The 27,110-nt window shown below is 45.5% G+C and overlaps 1 protein-coding gene across 1 annotated transcript in view; it reads left to right on the top strand.

The window, feature by feature from the left end:
- Nucleotides 1-27,110, top strand: part of DYNC1LI1 (dynein cytoplasmic 1 light intermediate chain 1) — a 596,637-nt gene that overhangs the window by 190,987 nt on the left and 378,540 nt on the right. Inside the window, exons 3-4 of the mRNA XM_085630582.1 lie at nucleotides 13,076-13,192; nucleotides 23,181-23,411. Of these exons, the coding sequence (XP_085486708.1) occupies nucleotides 13,076-13,192; nucleotides 23,181-23,411 (348 nt within the window). The remainder of the gene's footprint in view (nucleotides 1-13,075; nucleotides 13,193-23,180; nucleotides 23,412-27,110) is intronic.

The following is a 27,110-nucleotide window of genomic DNA, read 5'->3' as shown; positions in this document are numbered from 1 at the left end:
ACGCTCCCAAATAGGAAGGGTAGCGTTATAGCTGTTGTTGCTGCCTGCGCACGCGCCACGCACTTCCGCTATTTCAAGAACGATGACGCGGCCGCGCGCAGCGGGCGCGCCGCTGGCGCGCCAAAGGCGCGCCTAAGACAAGCCCGTCTGCGCCCGTCCGCGGCCGGTTGGGGCCTGGGGCCTGTCTCTCTGCCCAATTTCCATCTTATTCCCCTAGGGACCTAATTTCCTTACACAAACCTTGGCCGCTGGTTGCTACCAGTTATTTAAAACTAAAACAACTAGGCATTCTCCAAGCCCGCAGGACTTTCCCTGAGTTCAGGACTCTTCTGTCTTCCCTTACCCCTGAACATACAGTCATCTCCCCTCCCCCCAAATCTTTGTCCGCTCAGGCACCTGCTAATATGGAATTAGCAATCATATATCTTAACACTCGGTCGTTAGTCAGCCATCAACTTGACATATGCCACTTCCTGGACTCAGACCGACCCGATATTCTACTCATAACGGAGACTTGGCTGAACGAGGATTCCTCCCCCGATATTTTGGCAGCCATCCCACCTGGGTATTATATCCTTCAAGCCAACCGTCCAGCTGGGAAACCTGGTGGCGGCGTAGCCGCCATTATCAAACTCCCCCTTAGGTTTACCTCCCTCTCCCTACCCAATATCCCCCAGGTCGATTACCTAGCCATCCGTTTTGAATCCTCGGTGTCTCCCCTTACCTGCGTTCTGGTATATCGCCCCCCCCCCCCAACCTATGCCAAATTTTCCCTCGCTCTTTGGCGACCTACTCTCCCAGCTTACCATCAACTATTCCAAACTCCTGGTTCTGGGACTTTAACTACTGGCCGTCAGATGCCCATGAAAGCTCTCTCTCCTTGGCCTTCACCGACCTATTAAGTGGGCTCAATGGCCTCCAACACGTCCACACGGCCACTCATTCTAAGGGCCACATCCTTGATCAAGTGTGGACCTAAAATCTTGGAATTAAGTCGCTCATGATTTCACCTTGTCACTGGTCGGATCATTCCTTAATTTCTTTCTCTCTCCTGGTCCCTCCACCGCCTCCCCGCTGCCGCGGCCCTAGCCTCTTGGCCCGCAACTGGAATAAAGCAGACCTCGATTCATTTTTTACCTCCTTAACATCTTCGGTTCCACCCAGTCCCGGCTTCATAGACTCCCAAGAAGCCGCACTTGTCAAATGGCTAGAGTCCGCCAGTGACAAGGTTGCCCCCCTCAAGCTAATCAGAACTAAGCGCCCTCATGACGCACATCGATGGTTCTCGGACAGCCTTAAATCTTTAAAACTGGGACTCCGCCAAGCCGAGCGCCGTTGGCGTAGAAACTACGACCATTCAGAAAAACTACAATTTTTAAAACTTTCTGGCGAATACAAACAGGCTATTTCAGCCGCCAAAACTGCTTACTTCTCCTCAAAAATTCTTAACTCTGCGCAAAAATCTAAAGAAATTTTTGCCATTGTGGAGGAGCTCTCACATCCTGACAGGGTGACTCTTAAACCCCTTCCATCCCAGGCTCTATGTGACTCTCTTAATCAATTCTTTATAGACAAAATCAGCAAAATTAAAAATAGTATCTTCTCTGGATCCCCGGTGATGCCCCCCACAGAGACCATTCCCCTCTCTAACCTCCATTCCCTAACCCAGTTTCCCCCGATACTAGAAGTAGACTTTCTTTCCCTGCTTAATAAAGTTTCATCTGGCTCTCCCACGGACTGTTGCCCCCCTGCGATTCTTCGTGCTGCCTTTTCGGCCTGCCCCGCCCCGCCGCTAGCCCTCCTGAACAATTCTCTTCTGTTCGGTGTGGTTCCTAGCCAGTTCAAGAACGCTGAGGTGGTTCCCATACTAAAAAAACCTAATGCCGACCCCACAGTCATGGGTAACTTCCGTCCTATCTCCCTTCTCCCTTACTTGAGTAAGGTACTCGAGACACATGTGACCAGTGTCCTCAGCTCTTTTATTGAAGAGTCCAACTTCTTAGACTCCCAGCAAGCTGGGTTTAGACCTGTTCACTCGACGGAGGCGGTTATCCTCTCTGTCATCGAGGAACTCCGTAGAGGCGCCGACTCTAATACTAGTCAAGCTCTGATTCTTCTAGATCTGTCGGCGGCCTTTGACACGGTCGACCATACCATCTTGGTCGACCGTGTCAAAGAGGCGGGCATCAGTGGGACGGCCCTCAGTTGGGTTCGTTCCTTCTTGACGAACCGCCACCAATGTGTCTGACTCTCCCAGTTTTCGGCGGACAAAATGAAGCTTACTTGCGGCGTTCCGCAGGGTTCGTCTCTGTCACCACTTCTATTTAATTTGTATCTCACTCCCCTTATTCGCTCCCTCCGGGGAAGGAATGTCACTGCATTTAATTATGCAGATGACATTCAGCTTGTCTTTAATCTTGACTCCTCGGACGAAGCGATCCAAGACTTTCAGCTCACCCTCTGTCACATCAGTAATTGGATGGGCGCTCACCATCTTAAACTTAACCCCGACAAGACGGAGCTTGTTCTTGTCGGAGGCCCATCCAACCCTTGGAAATCTACTTTCTGGCCCTCTTCCCTTGGCCCCTCTCCTTGTCCGGCTGACAAGGTGAAAAGCCTGGGAGTCTACATTTCCCATGATCTTTCAATGAAACACCAGGTCAGTGCCACTGTGTCCTCTTGCTTTTTCCAGCTTAGGAAGATCCGGAAAATAGCACATTTCTTGACCACCGAGGCTCTCACTCTGGCACTGTTGGCATTAGTCATCTCTCGGATTGACTATGCCAACGCCCTGTATGTAGGCATCCCACAATATCAAATTAAAAGATTACAGCTGATACAGAACCAGGCAGCTCGCCTGATCTATCATCACCCCAAACATCTTCACGTTCGCCCTCTGCTCAAAGCCCTTCACTGGCTTCCTGTTTCGGAGCGTTGCAAGTTCAAACTTGGTTGTTTGACCCATAAATCTGTGGCCGGCATTGGCCCTTCTTTCATTTCCTCTCTCCTGCACCCCTACGTTCCCCCTAGGCACCTCCGATCCTCTCACCATGCGCTCCTCCAGACGCCCAGGTTTAGGCGCAAGAAATACGGAGGCCTCAGATTTTCTTTCCTGGCTCCCTCCTTTTGGAATTCACTTCCGTTGGAACTTAGACTTTCTCCCTCTTACCCTCACTTTAGGTCTCTTCTTAAAACTCACCTTTTCCGCAGCATTTATACATAAGCACTCTTTTCTCCCCTTCTGTGCCTCTTCTCAAGTAAGTGATTAGCGCCAAGAAACCGTCCGGTGTAAGTTGCGCTTTACAAGAACTTTTTACATTACATTACAAACCAGACTCTGGAACAGTTTTTGAGATGTTTATTGGGCACTATAACCAGTGAATGGAGTCAAGCTCTCCCCTTAGCTGAATTTGCCTACAATAATTCCACACATTCCGCTTCCAAAGTATCTCCTTTTTTCTTTGTAACAGGACAACACCCAAAGTTCCTCCCTTTCCAGCTACCCACAGAAATGCTAAACATTCCGGCAGTACACAAACATCACAAAACCCTTAAGGCCATATGGGAACAAGCTACTAAAGAATTACTTGTAACCAAACAACACATGAAAGAACAGGCGGATAAACATAGACGCCCGGCTCCTGTCTACTCTGAAGGGGATCAAGTATGGTTATCTACAAAGAACCTCAGACTAGCAGGTCCGCGTAAATTCTGGCCCCGGTAGGACCTTACCCTATAACTCGCATCATTAATCCGGTAGCCCTGAAACTAGATCTCCCGCCAGACATGCATATACACCCCGTTTTTCACATTTCTCTCCTCAAACCCTTCATCCCTCCCTCCAGCACAGAGCCTCCCCCTCCTCCCATCACTGTCAACGGTGAACAAGAGTTTGAAGTCAGACGCATTGTTGATTCTCGTAGACACCGAGGAAGATTGCAATATCTCATAGATTGGGTGGGGTATTCCCCCGAAGATAGAACTTGGGAACCCGCAGAGAATGTACACGCCCCTGTCTTAGTCAGAAGATTTCACGCCTTGCATCCCAACAAACCCAGGCCTGTGATTAGACCGTTAGGGGGGAGAACTGTTAGAGGTCGTGCTTCCTGTACTCTTTTTAGTTGCAAAACACAGGAAAACTCCAAGTCCCATAATGCTTTGCCAGAGGGAGTACCTTGTATGCCTTCCCATGATGCCTTACACTTGATCACGTGACGACTGCCGGCATATAGGCTGCCTGATTACACCCACAGGTGCTTGGTCTCACTTCCTGTATTTGGACCACGCCCCTGTTTCCTGTTTGGATCCTGCCTGCACCGATTCTCGAGTGCCTCCGTTCCCGAGTGTTTTTGGACTCCTGAATCAACGGAATTGACAGCGTTAGTCAGTTCTAACCTTTGTTTCCTACCACGCGTTGGTAACGCGTACGTGTGGAGTTCTGGCCCGCTAGCACGAGGAAGCGCTGTTCGGCAGGTTGCCGTTTTGCTGGTTTCTGTCATCCGCGCCTGCAGCGCGCGCATTTACATTTTTGCCTTCAAGCGCGAGGAAGCGCTGTTCTGCTCATTGCAGTTTTCTTTGTTTCTGCCATCAGCGCTAGCATCGCGCGGATTTGCCCTTTCCCTCTAGCGCGAGGAAGCGCTGTTTCTACGATCTTCAAAGGACTCCCATTTCTCGTCCATAACGTCAGCACTTGCTTCGCGCTGAAGTGCCTTTTCCCTCCAATGCCGAGAAGTTCAGTGTAACACACGAGGGCTTACAAAACTGAAACGCCTTGTTATTGTTGGACACGATCAAATGCCCCCATCTGGATAGACTATCCTGTGGTATTGTTTAAACCGCTAAAGACATCATCAAGGAGAATGGACTTAATAGACTGAGAGACTTCTCTTGGTGATGGACTTCAACACAGCGCATCATAAATCTCTGCAGGTATATTTTGGTATGGACTCCTGAGAAATTCAAAGCGCCCATACTGTGCACAGCCTGCCCTCGTCCTCCTGGTGTCTCGGAGAGGAGCAGGTCTTTTCTTGTTTTGAGTCCTCCTTCGTTGCCTTCGTTTTAGAAGAGTCCTTCAGTCCACCTTCCCCAGGTTATTGGTGTAAGTATGAGAAGGCATTTAACGTAAAGGTATATAGAGTAAAGAAAGGGGGGTTCACTAGGGATTAAGTATTACAAATTGCTTGTTCTTTTCTGTCTCCCTGTAGGAACCCTGACGCCCTTACCTTCCATCCCTGCAGACAACCTGGTGGTCCTTTATGGTCTCTTCGCCCTCTGGAGGGTCTATGTCTTCCTGTAGTGTAACTTTACCTATAGGGGACTGGACCCTGTGAGAGCGTAGAGACGTTCTCTTCGCTCCCGTGGATCTCGGACTCTCTGTCATTGGACCCAGATCCGGACAGCATGAGATTTTGCTTAAAAAATTCATCGGGATCCGCTGTAATGTAGATTCCCAAATATCGGAATCTTCTGGGAGCTGCGGCGGTTGGCCCCGGAGTACCAAAAGTATTGATTTGGACCAATTGATAGTGTAGCCTGATGCGTGACCAAATCGTTCAAATAAATTGAGAAGTACCAGGATGGAGCGTCTGGGTGAGGCCAGATAAAGCAGAACATCATCCACATAAAGTGATATGCGATCTTCCCAGTCTGCTGTCCATCTCAGTCCGCGTATCTGAGGCTCCCACCTGATCCATGCCGCCAGTGGTTCCAGCACTAGTGCAAACAATAACGGTGACAGCGGACACCCCTGACGCGTGCCTCGGGACAGTGGGAAGTCCTCAGATATGTGTCTATTTGCCGCTACGTGGGCCAGTGGCTTTGTGTAGAGTAGACGTACCCACGCACAGAACCGTGGGCCAAACCCCAAGTGTGTTAACACCGCAAATAGGAAGGACCATTCCACCATATCGAACGCCATACGGGCGTCCAATGATAGGATAACTGCTGGTTCCTGAAGAAAGGGCACACGGGCCATCACTCCATGCAGTCGCCTCAGATTTAACGCCGTATTCCTATTAGGCATAAACCCTGATTGATCCGTGTGGACCAAGGTCGTGAGATGCGGAGTAAGCCGCAACGCAAGGACCTTCGCCAATATTTTAGCCTCCGCATTAATTAGGGAAATGGGGCGGTAGGATGTACACTCTTCTGGGGGCTTCACTGGCTTCGGGATCGCCACTATTGTGGCCACACGGTGATCCCGCGGGAGTTCTCCCTTCGTCAAACTATCACAGTACATGTTAAGCAGGTGTGGGGCCATTGCCCCCGCCAGCTTTTTATGGAGCTCTATGGGGATTCCATTCGGTCCCATCGCCTTTCCCGTCTGTAAGGAGCCAATTGCCACCCGGAGCTCTTCAGTCGTCAGATCCGCCTCCAATGCGAGGGCTGTCTCTGGGGCGAGCTTGGGCATCGCTATATCCCTGATATAGGTCAGCGCCTCTTCCAGTGTCATCATTGATTGTGACGTGTATACCTGTTGAAAGTGTTGCGCTAACCTGTGGACTATGGCTCGTGGGTCGGTGTTCATTGCGTTATCTGTCATACTAAGCTGTGCTATCCATTTCCTGACTTTTTGTTTTTTAAAGAAGTAAGATGACAACTGTTTCAGAAGAGAGTATTTTATATACAATCAGCGGTGGATTAGTTGGACCCTGCCCAGAGCGTTTTCACACCAACCTTCAAAGGGCAAGGTAATGACTTGTTTATTGACTTCATTCCTGTTTCCACCCTCTTATTTCATCTAATATCAGACTTCTCAGTCAAGGCAAGTATTCACAACGACCATAATCCTCTGTGTCTTAAAACCAGATGGCTTGCACTAGGTCTCGAAAAGGGGACTAGGGTTGGAGGTGCCCTACAGCCCACAGATTGGGGTAGGAGGCTAAAATGGGCGCAAATCACTCCCAGCCTTTTTCATGAGTCCTTTTTAGCCAACTGCCAAGAGGAAATCCAGGTTTGTCTGACTGCCCAGTGGCACCCGGACACGCTAGTTGTTAAAGCTTTTGAATCCATCTCCTGTTCCATTGCTAACTTACTGGCGATTTCTGCCCCGAACAACCAATGAGACAGGTCCCTGAGATGATTCAACACAACATGTTCACGCACGGCCAGGTCCCTTAAGGTGGCCTTGCACGCTGTCCCTAGAAACAGAGGATTAGTTGGAACCCGTAGAACACAATACAAAACAGCCCATAAAAAAACATAAAGACGTTTTGAAGGAAGAGGCTTGGGATAAGCTATTTGAGCCCAGTACTATTAGGAACAGTACTAAGTTCTGGGGCATTATCAACAGCCCAATCCTGGGAGTAGAGACTGCTAGTGCCCTTGATGCGCATGTTACGGAGGATGACTGGGTTAGCCACGTTGAGGGTATGTTTGGGGTATCACAACATTGATACCATCCAGTAGGGGAGTAAATGAAAAGTCCATATTAACAGTTTTGGAGGAAGAGGTGAGGTGGGGAATAGAGTGCATGATACAAAATAAGGCCCCTGGTCTGTACGATATCCCGCCTGACCTTTATATGTCCATCATGGAGTTTTGGGCTCCGGTGCTTACCACTGTCATTAATGCGGCTGTCAGGGCTGGTTGCCCGGCCTCATGGGCCACCTTCACTATTGTCCCCATCTTCAAAAGAGGGAACAGAGAGAGTACACACTGTTATAGGGCCATTTCTCTGCTGAGCTCTGTGGTCAAAGTGGTAGGACGAATCCTGTTAGATAGACTATCCACCTGGGCTGCAGAGAACAACATTCTGTCAAACTCCCAATACGGTTTTCGTTCCGGTCGCTCAACTGTAGAGCAGTGTCTGAACATCTTCCTGATAGTGAACAAGTACGCGGTTGCCCGCACTGGCACTACTTTCTTGGTCTTTATGGGCCTTTCTTCCGTATTAGATTGCGTGAATAGAAGCAGGCTGTGGCAGACCCTGCTCTCTTTGGGGTGGACAAGAAAATAGTTCTTTTCCTACAGGATCTTCACCAAGATACCAGGGCGGCTGTGCGTTATTCTGGAAACATGAAGGCCTCACGCTTGTTCCCTATCAGGAGAGGGGTAAGACAGGGTTGCATCCTGGACCCTTCCCTATTTAATGTATTCATCAATGGCCTAGAGAATACCCTCTTAAAGACGAGAGTGGATTTTCCGCAGGTAGGACGGCGTGGTCTTCCTGTTCTGCTGTACGCAGACGATGCCGTCCTGATGGCAAGGACGGAACGGGGTTGCAAACTTTTATTAATTCCTTCGTCCAGTTTATGGGGGAGCAGGACCTCGTGGTCAATAAGTCGAAGTCCTTTATTATGCAAATAGGGGCCCGCCCTAGTAGGCCATATACCTTTAAGGTAGGGTCCACTACCATCCCAAGAACAAGCGTTTTTTCTTATGTAAGAGTTTCATTGGATGATAAAGTGAAATGGGGGCCTCAACTCACTTGCAAGAGAAACGATGTATCCAGCGAGACCTGAGCCATATTTAATTTTACAACCAGACTGGGGGAAAGACCTGTGGGAGCCCTGTTAAAGCTCTACAGCGCTAAGTGTCTCTCCAAAGCATTATATGACAGTGAAATCTGGGGGTACACTAATACGGAGGACCTCCAACTTGTAGAAAATACGTTTCTGAGATGGCTCCTATCTGTTCCTCAAGGCACCCCTTCCTTCACAATACATGAGGAGCTTGGTATGAAATACATAACTGATTTGATAGCGATACGCCCTGTCACATTATGGTTAAAAATATGGGCTTGTAAGGGGACAACACTAAACAAACTTATTCAAAATGACTGTCTGGTCCTTGATCAAGCCACACGAGTATAATGGCTCAAGTATATTGAAGAGACCTTAACGGGCGTGGGGAGATGTGACGTTTTTACTAACCCGTACCGGACAAGCAAGAGAGACCTGAACCTCACAAAGGAGTTTCATGGAGCAGAGGGTGATGGTAAGGGAAGAGAGGGAGCTCCTAAAGCCTAGCATACACAGTTTTATCATGTTAAAAACCACCAAGACTTACTGGGATTCTTAACATGCATGACATATTTCTGCTCACGAGGTTTCGATTTGACCTTTTCCACCTCCTTCTTGCTCATCCTTGGGGCTGTACCTAGGGCCAAGCCTTGATGTCCTGTGGCTGTGATGGTCCATCTCCTCAGGACATGACCCATTTTATGATGTTTTGTAGTTTTTATGAAACTCCCAGAAAGTCTTTTATAATTCCAATCCTGAAAAAGGCTAATTTTAGGCTAGTACGCCCAGTTTTTATTTATCTACAAATGCTGACAGGTAGCACTCTTTTTTATGTAATTGAATTTTTAAAAACCGCTTTCAGACTTAGATCCAGTTGTGATTAACTAGCCTGTTCTGTCTAATTGTACTCACTGTAAAGACCCCGGTGACTTGTTTTTATTGACGCAGCATTTAGGAAACTGTAACCAGTGGTCTTCTTGTATCCCCACTGGTACGAGTTGTTTTAATTCGCCGGTTGACCCCTGTGTTTTATGTTTACCAGACTTATTACTGTATTTTATATTTATTGTGTGCTTTTATGATGTTAATACCTGAAACCAAATAAAGATTATTTGATTTGATTCAGTAGTGCCGTTGGATAATTGGCCATTGATTCTCAGAATACTCTTCTCTTTCCATAGTTTCTAGAGGATAGATACTCATTCAAGAAGTGTTGTCTCATGCTACCACAGTGGGGCACACCTATGAATTCTACCATTTACAACAAATTTCTTGTGCGCTGTACTCCATACATGTGGTGAAAAATGTATTAAGGCATTTTGGGTAATTTTTTTTTTGTTTGGGACTGAGTATGGCTCTTTCCTTCTATGATAATTCCTTCCGTGAGGGAGCCATATATGCAGCATGGGTCATTTGAGGTAATCGCATGCCTCCAGCCTTTTCAGACACATGCAATTTATCTAGATCTGACCCCATCCAAATGAATGCATTGATCTTTCCTATGATAGTTCTCAAGTTAGGGGGATCGTGGGAAATATATAATGCAATCGAAGGGCTGTATTCATTTGCATAACCTGCACCCTGCCCCAAATGAAATTTGTAATTTAGACCACACCACTAAATTATCAGTTTAATTAGTAATGGTTGTAAATTATCCCACAATATGCTTCTTAAATTCTCTATTGAACAGGATACCCAAGTACTTGAGACTGGCAATTCATCCGCTTAAAAGTTGCATCTTCCAGTGACGCTTTGGTGATATGTTTAATCATTGTCACGTTTCAACCAGTGTATTCTGTAATGCAAATACAGAGTGAAAGAGGAGATTTAGAATAAAAGGGCCAGGATGGAAATGTCAGGCTCTGGTTACAACACCAGCACATCATCGGCATGTAACATCAGTTTTCGTTATCCTGCCTGTATAGCTAACCAAAATATGTCTTTGTAATGACGAATAGCTACTGGCAATTGTTTCAACCAGAATCATTGGCAGAACAATTGAGATAACTGGCAAACCTTTATTCTGCCTCTCAAAACCTTGAATGGTCATGAAATGAAGCCCCTATAGTTAACCACAGCCACTGGACCATTATAGAGAAAATCTCAGGGGGTTGCAAATAGTGTCCTGCTTAATTAACATTCATTATGGAGGTGATCCCACAATCCCCTGCGACTAGACATTTTAAAGTGTCACCTATTAGTGCAAAGGTGGCATCTCAAAATTAAAGACTGGTTGCAAGAAATGTGTGTGCAATTTAGCGACCACCTTTTGCAAATGGTCTTTTGATACATCTGGCCTGACTGTTTTTTTTCCCTCATGGGTGCATATAAATTTAGTACAATTGCTTTACTCCAATTTATTGAAGCTATGAGTATGTCAACCCTACAGTTTGCGTACTGATTAACTGTTAGGAGAATTGTAGCCCCTTGTGGCACAATAGCCCCACCCCTTTTGAGATGCTTAATTTTCCCTTTTATGAATATTCTTTATGCATCCACTCTATGACCGACTTAGCATGCTACGGTTTGGAAATGTTAATTTCTTAGAGCAGAGCCAAGTTGCTATTCTGTTATTGATGTGAACCTTTTCAGTCCATAATTTAGGGCGTTTCTATTTAGGGACATTAAGAGGACATTACTTATACCTATGATGTATGCCGCCCATGGCATATTTCTCTCTATTTCACGCTTGTGTTCTGAAGGGAAAATACCCACTTTTGCTAGACTGTGAGACGCAGGAGTGTGGCTAAATCAGGTGGACATGCCATTCGCAGGCAGCTCCAGCGTTTCATTTGGGATTAGACTACTGGAACCATATAAGGCTTGAATTCTGGTGGCCTGGATTTTTGGGGGACCTAGTCTGGGAATTAGCAGAGGCTGTATGTGGATTTAGAAATGGGGAAAAATAAATCACGGGTTTGTTTGGGAGCAAGCATACAACTAGTGATCAAAAGGATAACGTATGAAGAAAATCATGCCCAACACTTATTTCGGAAGTTGAGACCACAAAGGCTCTTTACTGATTAGTACTTGAGAATATTGCGACTAACCACATGTTTGATATCACATAGAGATTTGGGGCAATTGTATTTGTGCTGTGTTTTCCCTGATCTGGGGGAACCAAGAAACATGACCTGCCGTAAGCAGTAAAATTGAGAGTATACAGTTGTTAAATTCTAGCCTCTGGAGTCTAGTCTGACTTGAGTAGATTTGCAAATGACCTCCATCCTTCTGTTCGATGTTTCCCGTATGGCAACTGGTGCCAGTCTAGCTTGCGGATGCAACGCCTTCTTAAGGGTTGGCTTCTTTTGTTACTGTGACTCCCACCTTTTTCAGTGTGTCCTCTGCTTCTAAAAATGCAGTCAAATTCTTTATGCCTCTTTCCAATACAGATCCCCCACTTTTGCTAAAGCTATTGGTGCGTAAGCTCCCTGAAGTTGGAACCCCTTCTTTGGGGAGCCATTGTGTAATCGTTATCAAGATATATTTGCTTGTCCTTGAGTTGTAGTTTGCCACTCATTGTCCAAGCATCTTTCTAGAATCTTGGTTTGGAGCGGAGGTTCACAAATGGTGCTAGGATGTCTGCTCGAGGATCTGGGTGCTTTTTGCCTAGTCTGCTGTAGATGACCTTTTTGACAAAATTGTCAATTTGTAGACCTGCTTTTGCCTTTTCTGCCATAATGAAGAACCGAATACTATTGCACCTCATTCTATTTTTGGCATCGTCCTCGATATGATGTTTTCTGTTCAGCGGGGGGAGATTCGGGAAAGGATCCAGCTGTCTGAATACAGAGTCCTGCTTCTGTTAATCTTCCAGGATTTGTGTTTTCCCTATTGTTGCCTATCACAATGGCTTTTAAATTTGTTAACCCCATGGTTGTGCTTGTGAGTGGCTATTACCTTAGCAAGCTGCAGCCTTGGAGTTCTCTGACTAGGTGTCAAACACCAGACGTCCTCAACAGGTTTTGTTTGTGGCTTGTAGTGTCCACGTGATTTCTTCCTCCAGATATTTTTGCATAGTTTGCACGGTATTTGTAGTCTTTAACGGCCCAACTCTCCTGCTATGAAACAGTAAAAGAATTACAGTGCCCCTTTAAAATGGAGGTCACAAAGTAAGGAACCAAAGAGTTAAAGGATAAATACTGATATGTTCACAAATATTTAAGCAACACTGGTTTGAGCACTTATATGGTGGATAGGAAACCAGGTGGAGCCTGATCAGTGATAGGAGGAGGCTCAATGTCTAGTTGCAAAAATACGGAGGTGTGGCTGGAAGTTTAATCTATTGAGAGTGTTGAAGAGGTGGATACATTTGATTCCCTCCTTAGAATATCCAGAATACTTGCTGTGCAGCAAGTGAAAAACAAGATCTCAATACTCTCCCCCAGAGGATGTCTTTTAAACCCTGTATGCTAGCGAGTGGCCGTGTCTGGGTGCTGATGCCTCTACATTACAGGCTACATCCATAAAGTAAACATGTTTGAAAACTAAAAAGATATTTATCTACATAATTCAAATCTATTTTGGGAATGTAGAACAGTTATATTCTAAATGTAAGTGCTCATCAGTGCATTTACTTGGCATTGAGCTTACATATTTGTGTTTTTTTGCAGGTGAAGATGGAGCGGGAAAAACTAGCCTTATTGGCAAACTTCAGGGAATAGAGGAATACAAGAAGGGGCGAGGAATGGAGTATTTGTACATCAATGTTCATGATGAAGATAGAGATGGTAAGTTTGGTTTCCTTTTATTCTATGTCTGCAACACCTTTCAAATTTAGGAACTTTTTAAAATGTATAAAAACGTATTTAAATCTAGAGAGCGATGCGGCTCGAGTTTCACAGTTGAATCATTCTGTCTGAATTAAGATAATGCACCTAAGGTTTCTGGTTGTCCTGTGCTGCTTTTTAGTTGTAACTTTGTTGCAGGCTAAAGCCACCCCCCTGCTTTGGATTTGTTTGTTTCAGTGTCCTTTAAAAATACTTGCTTGCTAATGGTCAGTCCTGCCTCTTTGTCCCTCCTTTTTCTCTTCAGTTCCTCCCACGCAGCAGGGACGAAGTACTGTCTTATTATGCTTTAGTTCTTTGTCTCTTCTTCAGGGGACTATTTAGGTCTCGCCTGAGGCAGCGCTTATAGCGCTGGTCTGGCGAGAGTTTTAGTAAGCGGGTTTTGGAAGTGCTAACCTAGTGGCTTTTTTCAGGCCTCCAGCTTGCGTTCGCGATGTCGTGCACGCACACAGCTGCTATCCTGGTTTCTAGCATTCCTTTCCTCGCATGGCCGGCTCCCCCCTCTCACCTGCTCCTCCCCCTCCCTTACTGCACGGAAGAGTTTCATAAGATGCTAAGTTCCCCTCTTACTTCTCTTCCTCACGCAAGCAAGCAAAAAGCGCTGTTCAATCACTTTACATGCTACCATAGTACCTTTATGTAGTTACTATTTTTCTTTTATTTACAGACTCTAATCGTAATTCTTTTTAAAAAAATTACACTTGTCCATGCAACGTTTAGCATGAATGAAGCACTTTACAGATATTCCTGTAAGCTTTTCCACCTTAGTTGCACGTGTACTGTTTTGCACCTTAATGTTTAAGAGTCATCACACATTCATTAGCCTTCTTGTATGTACATAGGGACAGCTTTATCCGTGTTTAGGCACTTCAGTATTTGTACTAATGTTAGGACCTCTGCAAAGGAAGAGACCGTGTTGTGTGTCTCACAGGAAACGTGCCTGCTAACTTCTCACCTCCGAGAGCAGCTGCCAGCAGCACCCGCCCCCTTCACCCACCACCCCCAGAGCCTGCCTGCGGGTGGTTAACTGGAGGAGAGCCATCCTTGCAGCGGAAACCCTCCTGCGCATCGGATGCCGGTTACAGGGACGGTGTCACACCGCTCCCATCAGCCCCGTCCTGTGGTCACCATCACCTCCATCATTCGCAGGCCTGGGTGGTGTCTCAGGCAGTGGAGGGGACATCACCCCCCATTCGTGGTGTCTCCGTTAAGCACTGCAACTGGGGTCTGCGGGGGGCTTCCCCCACCCCCTTTGCTCTCTCTTCTTTGCTTATTTTCTTTTTGTTTACAGCCACGCTTTGAATGGCTGCAGCTAGCAGCTGCCATCCTTTTTTTGCACGCAGCACACACAATTACAACACGGACCCAGATACAGCTAACATTTAAAAAGCTTCTGGCAGGCGTCTGTGAAGGCCATAAATCCCCCCAACCCCGGGGATGGAAAACATCAAGGGGCCTTCATGTCGAGCTCACAGACCTCATAATAAATCAGGTCTTATCTCCGGGAAGCTCATTGCTTAGCTGCCCTCTAGGCAGGGACAGGAAGGCAGGATTACGGTTCCAGCATGAGACAAGCATTTGCAATGCAATAGGCCTCGCATTTACGCAAGTTTAAACTATTGGCATTGTAAATGACAATGCCTTTTATTTATCTTTTAAAAACAAAAATAAAAGGCATTGCCTTTTGCAGTGTTAATAGCTCAAACTGTTGTAAATGTGAGACCTATTGCATTTTTAATGCTTGTTTTTTCTTGGTGTCCTGCGCTGTTCCAATCTGTCTGTGTTCAGCCTTGGTGCCATAGCATTCCTCCCTCCTTCTCTTGATGCCACAGTTGTGTTGGTGCTGCCCCCTGCGATGTGCCTCCCGCCCTTTTGCTCATCGTTTTATTTTAATTGCTTTTGTGCACTTTTCGATGTCCACAGTCAGTCGGGCTTTTTTGGTTAGGATGTTTGTTTGGTTTGGGCTTCCTTTTGTCTTTGTAAGAAGGAAGGAGGCATCTGATCCCTTCCTGCTGAATGGATGTCTTATCTCAAGGGCCAATTGCATCTTTGTAAAATGCATTGTTACAACGAACAGACCATTTCCAGTGCGTTAGTGACACTCATTGGACATCCATGTGACAGAGATTGCCTGTGGTGCAATTTCAGACTGAAGGTAGAACGCACACAGTTTCTTGCGTGAGTTAATTACCATTACTTCTGACTCACTCGAGGAATGATCTCACTTCTCCAGATCGCATTTCTCTCCATCAGAGCACTCCCCCCTACGGACGCCTTAAGTTCAGAAGACAGAGAATGAAACTCCTATTTTACCCAAGAGGTTAGGGGGAGTTCAGTACACATGTACAAAAGTACACAGGCTCTGCATTAAATAATGGTCTCATTTAGTTATCCTTCCGATATACCTTTAATCTGAAGCAAGTTTTTCCATGATTAGAATTATCAACCATTTCATGCTGCTTCTCATTGGAAAGCTACATGTTAAGGTAGAAGGCTCATGACTGCATTGAAGGGTACCGGATGACTCCATGTACGCCATACTCCGGCCCAGCTTTTCCCTCTGCAGTCACTTGAATTTACTTCACTTTGATTCCTTCATTCGTGGTGAACACATGATATTATTGGTTGACAAATGTAATTTCTATGTCGAAAGTTATTAAGCAGGCCAGCATAGTTATAAACACACCGATTGAGCAGCTCTGAGTAAATCCCTGAGTTTAGGAATAGATCTCTATCTCACGGAGACAATTTAAAAATGCAAGTTGTTCTTGCAATATTTGAGCTAAATTGCAATTTACACTGAGGGAAAAGTGACAAAGCCTCTAATGCCACGTTACAGCAAAGCCTTTAAGCGTTGTGCTGCGCAAGCCAAATTGGAAAATGACAAAAGTAATGTATCTTTCTAGTAAAAAAGCTTTGTATCAGTACAGTACTATCCAAGCCAATCTGGAATAAGTAAAAACAACTTCTGAAATGTGCTTAGCTGCTTGACCCGTCAACCACCCCCCTCCCGCATCACTGCTTACTTTGTGCACCAGTGAGGTGCAGCTAATTTTAACTACACATTCTAGCATTGAACTTAATGTGTTCTTCAATTCGGGGTCACTTTTGCCAATTGTTCAGCTGTGTTCTAGTTCTCTTATCTCATCTGATATAGCGCTTTTCCTGAAAATAGTACACAACTGGGGAAAGGTAAATTTACATTTGACTGTTTGTAAGGCAAATTCTTCCTCAAATTTGATGACCTAGCTAAAAAAGAAAAATCCCTCGTCACTTGACTTCATTCAGCTAACTGCATATATTTGTGAATCAGACTGCATGGCCCAGTGTATAGTAATTGTATAGCTATTCAATACTTAGTGGCACATCACCCAGGATAATATACTGCTTTGCAAAACACTTCTTAAGTCCCAAAGGCCTCTGTACTGTAAAGGAAAGCACATAGGTAAAAGACATTGTCATTTACACTGCCAATAGCTCTAACTCTCGCAAATGCCAGGCCTATTGCATTGCAAAAGCTTGTTATGCTTCTACATTTGCTTATGTTCTAAAAAGAATAAAATGAATTTCTTAGGACAGCAACATCCAGAGATATTTCACAAAACACAAGGCACTGTTATCTCGTTCTTTGATCCAGTTGCCTTCAGTTTCACAGACAGGATCTGTGGGTACCTCAAATATCAGATGGAAAATGTAGTTGTTTTTTTGCATGGATGTCTAATTGGAAGGAAGAGAGTAATTGTTTCTTTTGAATAAGACTTTAAAAAGTACAGTTAACTTGCTATGAATTATGCTTCTTTCTTTGCACATTGACAGTAGGCTATGAAACGTTTCTTTGCAGTTTTTGGTGTACGTTTGCAATTATGTTTTTCAGTGGAAGGCATTATTGTCTTTTTTTGGGCCAATGACTTTTTGATTTTCTTTGTCTCATGGATTCTTCAGTGATCATCAGTTCATCAACACTAAATAGCTCCGCATCTGTGAAAGATTCCAGAACACGTCTAAGCAATTATTATTTCTTTTTTTAACACATTCATTTTTTTTGTTTTGTTTTTAAAGCAATTCATTCATTTTTTAAATTAGTTTTATCATTAGAAAACATGAGGCTGGTGTTAATGTTGATTTATCCCCAAACTAATCTCCATCCCTTAACCCAGTACCTGGTCTAGTTCTTGGTGTTGGGAACTGTAGGAAAGTAGGATCTGCTTTCATGGTTACCCCCACTTTTTGCTGGTGTCAGTATGTTTAGTGCTCCTTGTGTCCCCACAATTTGCGAAGGCCTCCAGCTGGGTTACTGCTGACTGGCTGTCTCCGCTCCAGCTAAGCCTTCTGAACGCACTTTGGGTTCAGCTCTGAAACAGGAGCCGATCCCGCACCCAGTGCCATGATCCATGTTGGTTCCTGCCACAGTGACACCAGCTCAGACGACACCAGAGGAGGATAGTGGTGGCTGACTCAGAACTGAATTCATCTTGTACAAAGCTGTGTAAGATTTCAGTGCCTACGTGCCCAGGAATTTTTATAACCTCCACTCCCTTTTGTCTGATGAGACTATGTCTTTACTTGGAAGCCGCCCACTTCAAGCCAACCTGCATTTAGTGTTGGTGGGAATGAGTTCTCCCCACGATATAACTTTTTGAGGGATGTACAAGAAGCCAATGGGTTAGACACTCCCTTGACAAGGGGTAGGTGCCTTCCTTCCAACCCTCTACCTTTCATATCTGTACCTCTTTAGAAGAGTTTGCATCTTTCCCCGTGTTCAGTGGAAGGGCAGTCAAGATGTTAGATCTGCAACTTCCTTCAGGTGAAGTGTAAAGACTAACCTACTGTCTGCAGTTTCTTAACAAGTACAAACCTCATCAGAGCCTCTGTTTCTTCTTAACGAGGCACTCACTGACACCCTCATGGGCCCCGGGGTGAAACTTTGCTCTTTTCCTCCATCAACAGGCAAGTGGCACGTCGCTGTAGGCCAGCTTCAGGCGATCCAACCTGTTTGACCCGGCATCCTGCTCCATATTGCCTTGTGGTACAGGTCTCCACAAGCAAGGCCGACCCAAACCCTCCTCAACCTTTAATTGGCCCCAGGGGCACCATCCCCGAGTGCCAGTTCTAATAATAAGGGGATGTGGCTGTGTGGCCACCCTCCACAAGCCTTAAAAGGCCCTGGGAACCCCATCACCCAGTGTCAGATGCAATTAAACCGGGGAGGAGAGCATGCACCTCCCCTCCCTGAGCCTTAAAAGGCCAGCGGGGACCATATCCCCTAGGGCCAAATATAATAAAGTGGAGGGGAGCCACAGAGCCCCCTTCCCCAGACCTTATTAGGCTCAGTGGCCAAACCTATAAAAAGGGGACCCTCTCCCCAAGCCATCTTTTCCCCTGGGATCCTATTTCCTGGGCCAAAATCTAAGGGGTCAGGGGCATGGAGATCCTCTCCCTGAGCATTATTAGGCCCCAAGGACCTAATCGCCGGATCCAAACATAATAAAACAAGCATTGGCATAGCCAATAGGTCTCGCCTTTGGGACCTTATAAGTGTTTAGCCATGCAATAGTTGATGTTGTTGCACCAAGGATATTTTGCTGGATAACTAAACACTTCTAAGGTCCCAAAGGCGAGACCTATTGGCTATGCCAATGCTTGTTTTACTAAAGTCGTCGTAGGCCAGCCAGAACTCTGTTCTCCTCGCTGAACTCCGACTTAAGGAAGGCCCTGAAAGCCGTGACACCATCTGTTGGAAAAGAAGGGACATGGTGCAAGTCATCTGGAAATGAGCCACAGTTCAGATAACCCCCTAAAAGGCACTACTCGTCCCACCACCCGGTGCACTGCCTAAAATCTGAAGTGACTTAGTACTGGCAAACTCAATGCTTAATTAGCGTGCACAAGATCACTCGTCGCCTTAGCGTGAAGCTAGTTTCTTAGCCCAGAAACCCATTGACAACCATCAATAAAAGTAGTTAATTAAAAATGAGTTAATTTGTTAGCCCATGGCGAGCTCCCAGTGTGACTGGCAAGTAGATTAAACGGCCTTTACCGGATCTGTTAAAACTGGATAAGCATACAAAACTATTTTACTCTCCTGGGTAACGCTAGGTAACCAAGCCTCAAAGTACTCCCACAATAACGGACGAGGTTAGACTCAGTGCGAAAAATGAACTTACATGTACTCGCCAGCAACTCATCGAACGCTTCTGACCACTTCTGGGCTTCTTCGGGAGAAGGTCTGTGGGAAGCAAGACAAGGGCAGTGTTAATTTATTAGACAGCGTAGCTAAATATATCAAACACAATCTCAGAGGAAAGGTATCGCGAGATTCTGATGGCACGAGGACTCTGGAGGCCATGGCGCTTTGACAATGCCAGCTGAACCCCGAAATGCAACATTTACACACAAGGTAGGGGCTCTCTCTTACTTGCAGTAGGAGTACATTTTGCCCTTCCTGCCTTGGACGGTTTTCGGGGGGGGGGGGGGTCGTTGGAAGCAGGGGAATGTTGCAGGAAGTAGTTCAGACGGTCTTTCCAATCTCTCAAGCTGAAAAGGAAGAGTAAAAAGGCACTTTAAAAATATGCCCGTCTTGGCAAATGCGAAAACAAATGTGAAAACGAACGACAGTAAGCATGCACAAATGACAGGGATCACAGTGGGCTATGGGCATGCACAAGATCATATGGCGCGGCTGCAGCGCTAGCAGCAGACGAGCCCTCAGCGTGCTCACCCACCCACTCACTCTCCACGCCACCCCGGGCTTTTCTGGCAGATTCCAGAGCCAAGTACGCGGAACGACAAGCTCGAAAGAAACCACCACAACCCCGGAGGTGACATTTACACCAAGGTGCGGTGAAGTTGTCTTATACAAAGTGAAGCAGATAGTCTCTTTCCTGCACTATACATAACGCTTATTAACTGACGTTTGTTAATCCCTTTGTTCTGCTCATTCAATGAAATCAGGCACTGATGGGATTTTGGGGAGAAAGGCAATGTACCCCAGAAGTTGGTATCATTTGCAAAAGACATACTCTCCCCTTTAGAAACTAGCGCCGAAAGACAAGCGGCCGCCGTGAAAGCGATTGCGCTAAGGCCACGCTAATTAAAAACATATGGCCCCTGCGCTCCTGCGCTCCTGCGCCTGTAGAGGCTCAGGGCATGTCTGGCGTTTACCTTGCGGGAGTGAGCAGCAGCAGGTGCGATAATTGCTAACAGATGGCGCCGCTGCTCGCTCCCGCAAGGGAAACGCCAAATGTGCACGAGTGCCAAGAGAGAGCAGTGCAAAACATGCACGACTTTCAACAAAAGTCCAGAGCGATTCCAAAAGGTCCCCTACTACGCTACGCTTGCGCGCTTCCTAGGCAAGACCTAAAAAGGGCATGGGAGCCACACAGTCTCCTCCCCGAGCCTTATTAGGCCTTGGTGCTCCCATCCCCTGGGGCCAAACCAATAAAAAGGGGGAGGAGGGCTATGCTGCCCTCCTCCCCCTGCCTTCATAGGCCTCGGAGACCACATCTGCCGGCCCCTATTTAGTTTGAAAGGGGAGGGGGGGTGGCACGGTCCTCCCCACTAAGCCTTATCGGCCCCGGGGCCCCATCCCCCAAGGCCAAAGCCAATTAAAAAGGGGAGAGGTGCATATAGTCCCCCCTTCCTGAGCCCTTTTCGGGCTGCTGCACAAGCCGCAATGGAAAAAGTTATGATTCCGACCACCTACACAGTGGTTGCATCATAATTTGGCAGTTAGGACCTCTGACTACTTGTTGGTCAGTCCCAATTCCACTACAATGTCGGTTGGACTCTCATCCAACCGGCATTGTAATGCGGCCTTTAGTGTTTGCTTCTGTTCGGCAATAGATTTATACATCCCTCTACCAGATAGGAGCAAATACATGTTTCCCTGTCCACGCTAGTGTGGGCAGGGATACTACTGGGTCCCAGGTGTGGGCTTCCCTGGACACAGTAACTGTGCTGGCCATTAAAGGCCCAGGGAGGGGGATTCCACAGGGTTGAAAACTGCTATAGGAGGGGGGGCCACACACCTGCCCCCCCCCCCTTAAAAATAACTGGCCCTGAAAATGCTTTTTGAGCATGATTTTCTGCATTTGATCAGTCTGGACTCTTCACTCAGTCACAGCGAAAGGTGTTATGTGAACCTACAGCAAGGAATTATTATAACCATTACGACTTTGATGAAGAGGCCTTCGATCCGCAACTACATATAATGGTTTCTTCAGGTCCCTCTAACTGGAGGCTTTCGACACTCCACTCTATCTGATACACCTTCCTGGGCTTCCGGTTCATCTTTCAAACTACATTTATTTCAGGCCTGGCTCTCTTTCATCCCTTAGTGATGTAATGAACAAGTGCCAAGGAACTTTATATTGATGTCTCCATGCCTCTGTCACAGACATGCATTAAATTAAAAAATCTACAATAGCAATTACCTGCCTATCCTCAGCAAAACCCTTTCATTTAAGGCAAGAGCTAGAATATAGTGCTTCTCACCCAAACCTTATCTTTCTTAAAATGCTTTACTCATCCCGATGTTTTAATTGTCTGGGGTCCTTATGAAGTATCTTTTTTCATCTGCTTCTACTAGCAAGGACCGCTGATGTTTTAACCAACAAGAACACAGTCTTAAGGAACTTCGCCTTTACAACATAGCTGCCAATCAATGTGGCTGCTTTGGAAAATTAACAGATTAACTGCTGTGTAGTGGGAGGCAATATTTAAAAAGGTTGTGAATAAAAGGACTGTAGCCACTGTATTAATGCAACAAGGATTACAAAATGTAGTCACACAACTTGTATTTCTGCCCTAACTAATGATTTCAAAAAGTTGTTGATTTGCTTTTTTTCATTCTTCTCTTTTTGTAACTAACTCACTGTGATCATGAAGTTCTCCAAATGAACATGATCTGAAAGCTGTGGTTCAATAGGGAAGGTGTTTCCAGGCCAGAGGTAATTTCTCTTGAACACAATATTGTGAACTTCAACGAATTAATGAATGATGACAACCTCCCCACCACAATTAAAATGACCACTGAGGAAGGAAGCATGCTCGGCATTTGGCAGTAAATCCATTCTTTACGTCTCCTCCAAGTAGATCAACAGCAGGCCCACCCCCCTTTGGAACGATATGTCTGACCGTCTCTCGCTCCGACAAATTCATCAAAAGTATATTGTCCTTCCATCAACCTGTCTACTTGACTTACTCTCTTTTCTTGTGTTTTTTGTTACGGTGATTGTAGATCATGTAGAATACCCTTCTAAGCTGGTGCAGTAATTGTCCTGCAGGCTGATGTAAGGCAATTGCTTGCGTTTTGATGCATGGAAATATACATGGCGGTTTAGTATGCATGCATGAGTAGCTAGGTATGAGGTATGACAGACCTGCGTCTTAACCTAAAGTCTTTGTTTCAAAATATTGCCACTAGTGATTGTTTATTTACATTGGGACTCGTGCTTACCAAAGAAACACCCTCCACATTAGCACTGTCTGCATCTGTTCCATGTGGGTCCACCACTTGTCTTCATCGTGTAATGAAACCGATTTGAATAAATATGTTGCTGAGTGAGCATCCCGAGCAGGCTTTAATGTCATTTGTATAATGGTCGCGCCGCCTAGGTCAACACAGGGTGTTAACATGTTTTTTTCTTTCTACGTTTGTGGAAGCCTAAACCTCTTGAGGCTGTAGTTTGTGGATGTTTGAGTTTTGAATCGGAGCCACCTCCATTGGAACTCCATTGTTGCAGCTTCCCAGTGAAGGTGTGCATTTGTTTCCTAGATTCTCATGTGACTCTTAGCTCTCCGTTTTTGTCTTAAGAAGTGAACTATTATCTGTCTGCCCGGATGATGAACTATAAACCATTTATCGGGTAATTTATCATCTTTTAAGTCATAGGAGAATAGAAAACATATATTTTTTTTTATTTTGCGACAGATCAGACGAGATGCAATGTGTGGATCTTGGATGGTGACCTATATCACAAAGGTCTTCTTAAGTTTGCCGTCAGTGCGAGTACACTAAAGGACACTCTGATTATGTTGGTCGTAGACATGTCACGACCCTGGACAGCAATGGATTCCTTACAGAAATGGGCAAGTGTTATCAGAGAACATGTGGACAAATTAAAAATCCCGCCCGAAGAAATGAAAGAAATGGAACAGAAAAGTGAGTACAATGTATTCATGTAATCTATTATCATGTTTTGATCTCTTTTGGGATATTCACTGAATTTATGAATTATTTGATAGCATTTACTGTAGTACTGTCTTGCACATGTAGTCAAAATGTTATAGATTTCTTAAAATTGCCATACTTTAAAAGCGAGGAAAGCAGACCTTTAATTAAAAACAAGCAAGGTAGGGTCTGGTTTTTTAATGTTTTGTTACGCGAGTGCACCTCTCTTCCTGTAATGGTTGAAATCTAGGGTTGAACATGTATGAACATATGTATTATGCATATAGTTTTTGTTTTGTACAAACTTGGATAAAAGTTAGTGTACCTAAAATTATTTTTTTTAAGTTTAAATAGGTTTTATGCAAGTTTTATACACATAATCAGTCATAACTGTGTAGGAACACCCCCCTACTCCACTGTGTGGTGGCACATTATACCGGTTGGTCAACATGGTTTGAGTGGCTGCATTCCACGGTATAGGACCGCTTTATAAGAAATAATTGCATTTCATTTCGTCGTAATATTTAGGACCCAACCTCCTCAATCGACCCTACCCTCACTCCAATCATCTAACTGTACCTCCTTCCATCCCCTCCACTGTCTCCATACTTTGAAATTGTTGGGCCATCTGTGTGGTATATAGATCTGTTTTTCTGCTCTCATACACCAGTCCATCCTGGCCTCCCACCACCTCATCGTCGGGGCTGCTGTGCAACCCCATTTCTGTATAATATCAAGCATTGCGATCATCAAAGCCACATTGCAGAAGAGGAGTGCATATTTATTGGGTGTATGGTTCCCCCAGATACTCAGCATCACCACCTTTGCTTTTGGTTCCAAGGGAGCTTCTAGGACAATGGATATCCTGCCTTTAACTGCCTCCCAGAAGGGGCGGATCCATGGACACTCCCATATCGTGTGTATGAGTGTACCTCTCTGCGTGCACCACCTAAGGCATCTGTCTGTTAATATATTGCACATGTCAAATCGTCTAGATCTGGTGTAATATGCTTGGTGGAAGATTTAAGCTTAAAACCCGACCTGATTGCCACCTTCCCTGGGTAGTGGCACGCCGCCTCCCACCCCCGACCAGACATCTGCCTCCAATTTACTGAGTCCACCTCCCATTTGTCCCGTAGGGTGCTATAGATAACTGAGATAGAGTGGGGCACCCAGGACCCTATACTCGAATGTCCTCCTGTCCGGTATCTCTTCCTCTGGCTCTCTGCAGCCTGGAGTAGGTGTCTTACCTGGAGGTATCGTAGATATTGGTCCCCCAGCCAGGTCGTATTGAGTCTGGAGTTCTTCAAAAGTCATCATCCCTTAAGTTGTCCAAGCATCTCCAAGTTTCGAGAAGCTGAGCACATTCCTCTTTTTGTGACCTAACCTAAACATTTTTGGTAGACCGAGGTAAATGATGAGGTGCTTTAGCATGTGCGAGATTTTTTCCATATGTAGGAAGTATCTAAGTGTTACACATGGCTGGGCAAGGTTTTCACCATGTAATCTTGTATTTACTTTTGATTTCTAAGTAAATAAGATAATGAATGACAATGTTTGTTTAAATTAACTGTTATCCATGCTCCCTCTAATTATTTTTCTTGGTGTGTGCTACTTCTCCGGCATTGAGCATATATATATAATATGGTTGAGGTAAAATATAATGCTCATTATTCCAATTACATTTGCTAGAAAGCCACTGTTTGTAGAGACTTTGGTTTAGGGAGATGTAGGGCTCATTAAATAGACCAACCCTTCAGACGTGCTGTGATAAGTGATATAATAGCAGATGTGGAGAGGTGTGGCTCACTGGTTAGAGGCGGCAGACCCGTAAGCAGAGATTCGGCCAGGGACCAGGGTTCAATTCCCGACGCGGCAGGGTCGTGGACCAGGGTCAAAAACGGACTTGTTAATTCTCGCCTCGGTACCTACTCTAACCAGGAACACACTCAGCAACTCTGGGCATTAAGCTTGCCTCATCTCTACAACGGCCCCCCACAGACGCCGGGGATGCCTGGTTTCACCTTGGAGACACCCAGAAAGGGACCATCTCACAGGGAAAGCCAGGACGGGTTCCCCAGCGATCTTCAGCGCCGGGACACCTCCTTGTGAGGTAGCTGTTCGCGCTCTACAAAATGCTGTATTATTATTATTATTATTATTATTATTATTATTATTATTATTATTATGTAAATGATAGCTATGTGCCATGGCAGAAAATATTACCATCAGAATGCATTTGGGAGAAGAATATGTCCATCAGAATTGCATTATCCCAGTATCCCTCTGTACTTCAAATGTATTTTCTGCAGAGACCTGTGCCATTCATAAAGACATATTCAAGAAAACTGCTTCATGGAGAAAGAGTCTTCTGAACAGGCTCCCCCTTAAGTAAACTTTTTTCCAGATGCACACACAACTGGCAAGCCTGCAGGTTGAAAGGGAGAAATGAGCCAAACCTAAGCCAGGAGTCTGATTTAGATGTAAGAGCCAAAGAGTGAAACCCTGTGCTACTGGTCTAATTAACTTTCAGAGGTGATGCTGACCAGTGACTGACTCTTATTCAAAGCTACTAGTCTTTCAGAACCCCAGGCATTGGCATTATGTTCCTCTCACACTTTGGCTTTATAAGGAAACCTATTTTCAAAAATCCAGAACAAGGAGTTTGCAGGAGCTCTTCTAGTTGAAGAAAACTATATTACGAACACATGCTCCCAAAATGTCATAGCTGCATTAGTTAATGCATTGGCTGTAGGAATGTGCTTTGCAGGATGCTGGCCATGGGTTGAAATGCCTTATGGGTTGCCTCAGCTTCTCGTCCTTCCAAAGGTAATTTAACCATTACCTGTTAGGATGAAAGTACAGTGCTCCCTATCACAGTTGTGCTGTTCTGTGACATTATGCTCCTTAAAATGTTGGCTTATTGCTTTGGCTCATTTTCTCCTGACTCCACTGTGTGACAATTCTAAAGTGCTGCCAGACAACGGTAGACTCTACTTGTTGGAACAGCACCCAAAGGGCTCCCCTTTTAACTTTACAGGTTAATCTGGTAGATGAGAGTATTGATTTGATAGAGACACATCTCTTTCTTGTACCACAAGAAAGCGATCTACTTGATCCCAGATGTAAATGCTGTATGGTTATCCTAATGTTTGGTTCTTGACCCCTCATGGATTACTGGGCTGGCTTTGGTTCTATACAAACAGTGGCACTGTGAAGCGAGACTCCACTATAGTGCTGGAACACTGGAGCAATGTTGTTATAGGTCTGGCAGTCATGCTTTACATTCTAGTCTGAGCGTGGTGCTTTGGATATTGAAGAAGTACTAGACTGACTGGGATGTGATACATATACATGCAACATAGATAGCTGCCATATTGTAGTCCTTCAAATACTGGACCATTATTGGCCTGGCGCTTCACATACTGGGAAAATACAGCCCAGGTTGTGACAATTTACATATAAATGTAAAATGTAAATCCAGTATTTGTAAAGCGCACAGCTACCCGTAGGCATCCCGGCGCTGGGGGTCCCTCGGGAAGCGATTAAGCGAACTATTGCCCAGAGTCACACGGTGCTGGGCTGACCTGCCGCTGGTGCTGGGGATCGAACCGTGATCCCCAGCGTCCAACGTCAGTCGCCCTGGCCGCTGCGCCACACCTCTTCCATATTGAGAAGGTTCTGGAACTG

Source organism: Triturus cristatus, chromosome 10, assembly GCF_964204655.1.
Source record: "Triturus cristatus chromosome 10, aTriCri1.1, whole genome shotgun sequence".
Taxonomy (NCBI): Eukaryota; Metazoa; Chordata; class Amphibia; order Caudata; family Salamandridae; genus Triturus; species Triturus cristatus.
The sequence above is the reverse complement of the archived record's forward strand: the minus strand, read 5'-3'. Positions and strand labels throughout refer to the sequence as shown.